The 6,592-nt window shown below is 32.1% G+C and overlaps 2 protein-coding genes across 5 annotated transcripts in view; one reads left to right on the plus strand and one right to left on the minus strand.

Moving 5' to 3' along the window:
- Window positions 1–6,592, minus strand: part of LOC130442582 (transient receptor potential cation channel trpm) — a 112,066-nt gene that overhangs the window by 86,465 nt on the left and 19,009 nt on the right. The gene's annotated exons all lie outside the window — the stretch shown is intronic.
- Window positions 135–5,220, plus strand: LOC130442588 (5-formyltetrahydrofolate cyclo-ligase). Of its 3 annotated transcripts, none has more exons than XM_056776845.1 (5): window positions 135–256; window positions 2,744–2,867; window positions 4,575–4,702; window positions 4,786–4,913; window positions 4,970–5,220. In XM_056776845.1, exons 1-5 carry the CDS (start codon window positions 240–242, stop codon window positions 5,185–5,187), a joined length of 615 nt encoding a protein of 204 aa, XP_056632823.1. In that variant the 5' UTR covers window positions 135–239; the 3' UTR covers window positions 5,188–5,220. The 3 variants fall into 3 exon arrangements, with proteins under 3 accessions (XP_056632823.1, XP_056632822.1, XP_056632824.1); XM_056776844.1 differs by having other exon boundaries at window positions 140–274; XM_056776846.1 differs by having other exon boundaries at window positions 154–252.

Here is a 6,592-nt window from a genome sequence, read left to right on the forward strand (position 1 = left end):
GTCTACCTCCACCTCGACGTGATTTACAACCCATACGATTATATAGATCCGAATGGACGGTGTTGTATACGGGAGTAACTCCCTTGGAGCTTCCGGCTTAACGTGCCGATTTACTCGAATTCAACGACGTCCATAAAACATTTTCGATGACCTTCGATATCCAAAATGCGGTATTTCAAAATCGTTATAGATAAACTCGCAATAAAATAATTTGTTAAAAGATTCAGTGATAGAATATTATGAATGTTATTGGTAGGTTAGTACTTATTGAAAGGTATTAGTATAAAAAAATTCTTATCACAATTAACAGGTAGTGAGTCATGAGTAGATTTTTTTAACGATAAGTGATTAAAGCAGATAAAAAGTTCGTAATAAACAATGGGATTAGGCGATTTAAGTTTTATAATACAAGGTCTTATCATGAAATTATAGTGGAATGCTTAAACGTTTTTCTGATCGGTACTTACAGGGTGAAACGAATTAAATATTGTTATTACGTTTTGGTACAACAAAACGGACGTAATCGGTGTAAATCGTTATAGTACAAGAAATTAAGTACAAAACAGGGTGAAACCTAGAAATTTATCAACTATTTCTATTCTAATTTATCTACGAGGTACCTGGTGCCCAAGGTGGACGACATCTACGTCGTCTAGTGGATTATCATGGAAATATAAACATTATATATACATCCTGGGGCTTTTCGGGATTGTTGAACACGAATATACAACAGGAAAAGTCTACGAGGTACCTGGTGGGCGTCATCTACGTCGTCTAGTGGATTATCATGGAAATATAAACATTATATATACATCCTGGGGTTTTTCGGGATTGTTGAACACGAATATACAACAGAAAAAGTCTACGAGGTACCTGGTGCTCAAGTTGGACAACATCTACGTCGACTAGTGGATTATCATGGAAATATAAACATTATATATACATCCTGGGGTTTTTCGGGATTGTTGAACACGAATATACAACAGAAAAAGTCTACGAGGTACCTGGTGGACGACATCTACGTCGTCTAGTGGATTATCATGGAAATATAAACATTATATATACATCCTGGGGTTTTTCGGGATTGTTGAACACGAATATACAACAGAAAAAGTCTACGAGGTACCTGGTGCTCAAGTTGGACAACATCTACGTCGACTAGTGGATTATCATGGAAATATAAACATTATATATACATCCTGGGGTTTTTCGGGATTGTTGAACACGGATATACAACAGAAAAAGTCTACGTGGTACCTGGTGGACGACATCTACGTCGTCTAGTGGATTATCATGGAAATATAAACATTATATATACATCCTGGGGTTTTTCGGGATTGTTGAACACGAATATACAAAAGAAAAAGTCTACGAGGTACCTGGTGCTCAAGTTGGACAACATCTACGTCGACTAGTGGATTATCATGGAAATATAAACATTATATATACATCCTAGGGCTTTTCGGGATTGTTGAAGACGAATATACAACAGAAAAAGTCTACGAGGTACCTGGTGGGCGTCATCTACGTCGACTAGTGGATTATCATGGAAATATAAACATTATATATACATCCTGGGGTTTTTCGGGATTGTTGAACACGAATATACAACAGAAAAAGTCTACGAGGTACCTGGTGCTCAAGTTGGACAACATCTACGTCGACTAGTGGATTATCATGGAAATATAAACATTATATATACATCCTGGGGTTTTTCGGGATTGTTGAACACGGATATACAACAGAAAAAGTCTACGTGGTACCTGGTGGACGACATCTACGTCGTCTAGTGGATTATCATGGAAATATAAACATTATATATACATCCTGGGGTTTTTCGGGATTGTTGAACACGAATATACAAAAGAAAAAGTCTACGAGGTACCTGGTGCTCAAGTTGGACAACATCTACGTCGACTAGTGGATTATCATGGAAATATAAACATTATATATACATCCTAGGGCTTTTCGGGATTGTTGAAGACGAATATACAACAGAAAAAGTCTACGAGGTACCTGGTGGGCGTCATCTACGTCGTCTAGTGGATTATCATGGAAATATAAACATTATATATACATCCTGGAGCTTTTCGGGATTGTTGAAGACGAATATACAACAGAAAAAGTCTACGAGGTACCTGGTGGGCGTCATCTACGTCGTCTAGTGGATTATCATGGAAATATAAACATTATATATACATCCTGGAGCTTTTCGGGATTGTTGAACACGGATATACAAAAGAAAAAGTCTACGAGGTACCTGGTGCTCAAGTTGGACAACATCTACGTCGACTAGTGGATTATCATGGAAATATAAACATTATATATACATCCTAGGGCTTTTCGGGATTGTTGAAGACGAATATACAACAGAAAAAGTCTACGAGGTACCTGGTGGGCGTCATCTACGTCGTCTAGTGGATTATCATGGAAATATAAACATTATATATACATCCTGGAGCTTTTCGGGATTGTTGAACACGGATATACAACAGAAAAAGTCTACGTGGTACCTGGTGGACGACATCTACGTCGTCTAGTGGATTATCATGGAAATATAAACATTATATATACATGACGGTGGATTCCAGGTTATTTTTATCAAAAATTAGTGAAAAAACACTTCAATGTTCATTTTTTTGCTGCATTTTAAATCTGTTTGATCATTTTCATCGCCTTTCATTTCTTTCTCTCGAATAGAATGCAATTTACATGCTGTATTTCCTCAACTACAATCTTTTAGGTTAATGTCAACAATGGATGCTATCAAAACAACTAAAGCAATTGTCAGAAAACGAATGGAAGAAAAATTGGCATCACTATCATTACAAGAAAAACAAAAACAATCTAAAATCGTTAGAGAAAAGGTATGAAAAAATTAATAATTATTATTTATTGTTAGTGATGATCCACCCCGTATATTTTTTGTTATTAAAATACCTTTTTTCGCAAACGATTCGAGTCCTTTTGATTAAATTCATAGTTATCAATCATATTGATATATAATAAGTCCTTTATAATCCTTTTATTAAAATAATAAATCCTTAAAACGACGTAAATTAATCAGCGGATTAAGTAGGAAGTTTTTTTATCAACGGAAAGATTCCTGTAACCGCCATGTTCCAATAGGCGAAATATGTTACGATTAAATACATGGAAACGAAAATAAAATTGAAAAAAAAATATATAATTCACTGTTTTGGTGATTTATCCTGTATAAATTTCAATATAACACCATTATTTAATATCAGAATTTATTGAAGTAATCAGCACCATCTAGTAATCTAGTATAAAAGTGTATAAAAATATCTCGTTAATTTCTACTGTTACTTGAGGTATTAGTTAGTAGATGGCAGCACATAATAAAAATATTTATTGATATATTTCGAACAGAATTGATTTAATAACAAAATATTTTTTCAAAATTGGATCAATAATGGAACAATTTCTTATTTTTATACGGGGTTATATCATTATTTAATGAATTACGTAATATTTACACGGAAAAAAATCTTTCATACTTCATTTCAGTTTTTATATTGATTAGTAGGTGGCAGCACAGCATTACAACGTCTTTCACTTGTTTTTAGTGGAAAACAAAATGTTTTTGAATTGAATCATTCCAAATTATTTTGCTTCTAATATTACAAGCACTTTGTATATGTTTTTTTTCACTTGTTTTAAGAAATTTATCATATTAATCACGCACCATGTAGAAGGGATCTAATTAGAGCTTCTGAACTTCTGTCTCTATGTTTAATATACTAGCTAGTAGATGGCGCGATGTCAAAAAGTATAATTTATTAAAAACTCAAAATTTAAACAAATATTTGGTACCGAAATATATCATTTTGATTGAATTCATAAGATGTAACTTATCTCCAATCTGAAACAATGATTTTTTTTTAAATTTCAATTTGTTTTATAAAATAAAAATCGCGCCATCTATGATTGTACGTCAACATAAAGAAGGGACCTTCTTACAGGTTTACCACTACTGCTACCGTGCTTTTTATACTAGTTAGTAGATGGCGACACATTATAAAAAACATATTTTATTTTAAACTCAAAATTTAAACAATAATTGTATAAAAAAATATATAATCTGAATTAAATTAATTCTATTTAACTCATTTTTACACGAAACGATTATAATTTTCCATATAATTAATAAAATAGCGCCATCCATGTTCATACTTGAATAAAGAAAAGCGTTGTATTATATAATTACAGCTTTCACTTAGTTTTTTTTGCTTAATATTCTAGTTAATAGATGGCGGCATGATATGAAAACGTATTTTTATCAAAAATTTGAATTCAAAAAAATGATTTGATAATAAAATATATTATTCGAATTAAATTAATTTGAATAGAATCCTTTTTGTTTTGAACGGTATGTTTTAAATATTTTGAAGTTAATAACGTTACTGTAGCGCCATCTATTATCGAGGTATATAGTAATCGTTATAATTAAAAGGTGGCAGCACGGTGTAATAACATCCATTTCCCATATATCTATGAATCATTTTGTGACTTAATTAAACAAATTACTATGAAAAAAAACATTTTTTCAGCTTTTCCAATTAGACGCTTTCAAAAATTCAAAAAACGTTTCAATTTTTTTGAGTATGAACTCGGAAATAGACACCGAACCAATAGTTAGAAAAATTTTTGATTCTAATAAAAGATGCTTCGTTCCCAGGTGAGTGTAGGGCTAAAAGCGCTGTTGCGCGATTTCACCGCGAATCCTAGATTCAGGGAAACTTTCTCGACGATCATTTTTAGGTATAATAAAAAAATTATGGAAATGGTGGAGCTGTATTCCATGGAAGATTGGTCGACGTTACCTGTTACTAAATGGAATATAAAGCAACCTTCATTCGAAGATGGAAGAATTAATGCTCTAGATACAGGTATAGTCAGAATGTTCGTTATTTCGTTGAATATGATTTTTAATCATTCTACTCAGGTTTGGACTTGATCATTTTACCGGGGGTGGCGTTTACCAGGGAAGGAGATAGACTGGGACACGGTGGTGGATATTACGATAAATTTTTGGATGTAATTTGTAAAAAACAACCCATACCACCAATATTAATAGCTTTAGCTTTCGAGGAACAAGTTTTAGATAGTTTACCTACTGAAAAAAATGATTATAAGGTTGATAAAGTTCTTTTTGTCGATTGAATGATTTATATGAATAAATTAATTTTTTTCGTATCGATTTTGTGTTATTTATGGTTGTAAAAACATTGAAATTGGTTTGAAGAATAGTATTTTCATGATACTAATCTGTAATATCGCTAAAGGGTTTCTCCCAACTCAATTAAGGGTCTTAAAGACATTATAAGATATATAATCTTGTCCCGTAGAACCAGAATCGAATTTGTATTGGAATTTCGTAATATTTTGCTTTTCACTACGTTTTCTGAAACTAAAAGGCAATTTTTTTCAGATTTTCCAATGCAATATTCAATTCAGACACTTTTCTCTGTAGGAAAATTACTTTTCTCAGCTAGTTATCAACGATTTTCATTTAGTAACAGAATCGATCTTATAGTCAAGTTTTTCGTCGCACAATTCTCTCATTATTTCTCCTTAAAACATAATGAGGCAATTTACTTGAGCCAATTCACTATAATTTCAAATTTGGACACTTTTGTCTGAAGGAAAATCACTTTTCTCAACTAGTTATCAACGATTTTCATTTAGTAACACAATCGATCTCATAGTCAAGCTTTTGGTCGATCAATTCCATTGTTATTTCCTGTTAAAACATATTGAGGCAATTTATTTGAGCCAGTTCACTATTATTTCAAATTTGGACACTTTTCTCTGAAGGAAAATCACTTTTCTCAACTAGTTATCAACGATTTTCATTTAGTGACAGAATAGATCTTATAGTCAAGCTTTTGGTCGATCAATTCCCTTGTTATTTCCTGTTAAAACATATTGAGGCAATTTATTTGAGACAGTTCACTATTATTTCAAATTTGGACACTTTTCTTTGTAGGAAAATCACTTTTCTCAACTAGTTATCAACGATTTTCATTTAGTGACAGAATAGATCTTATAGTCAAGCTTTTGGTCGATCAATTCCCTTGTTATTTCCTGTTAAAACATATTGAGGCAATTTATTTGAGCCAGTTCACTATTATTTCAAATTTGGACACTTTTCTCTATAGGAAAATAACTTTTCTCAACTAGATATCGACGATTTTCATTCAGTAACAGAATCGATCTTAGAGTCAAGCTTTTCGTCGAACAATTCCCTTATTATTTCCACTTAAAACATATTGAGGCAATTTATTTGAGCAAATTCACTATTATTTCAAATTTGGACACTTTTCTTTGTAGGAAAATCACTTTTCTCAACTAGTTATCAACGATTTTCATTTAGTGACAGAATAGATCTTATAGTCAAGCTTTTGGTCGATCAATTCCCTTGTTATTTCCTGTTAAAACATATTGAGGCAATTTATTTGAGCCAGTTCACTATTATTTCAAATTTGGACACTTTTCTCTATAGGAAAATAACTTTTCTCAACTAGATATCGACGATTTTCATTCAGTAACAGAATCGATCTTAGAG

The sequence above is a fragment of the Diorhabda sublineata genome, chromosome 4, assembly GCF_026230105.1.
Source record: "Diorhabda sublineata isolate icDioSubl1.1 chromosome 4, icDioSubl1.1, whole genome shotgun sequence".
NCBI classification, from domain to species: Eukaryota; Metazoa; Arthropoda; class Insecta; order Coleoptera; family Chrysomelidae; genus Diorhabda; species Diorhabda sublineata.

Bases quoted from the DNA above. Each gene is read 5' to 3' on its own strand.
- LOC130442588 (XM_056776844.1), top strand. From the start codon at position 240: ATGAATGTTATTGGTAGGTTAGTACTTATTGAAAG. The intron at 275-2,743 runs GTATTAGTATAA...ACAATCTTTTAG, and splicing joins AGGTTAGTACTTATTGAAAG to GTTAATGTCAACAATGGATG. The intron at 4,914-4,969 runs GTATAGTCAGAA...CATTCTACTCAG, and splicing joins AATTAATGCTCTAGATACAG to GTTTGGACTTGATCATTTTA.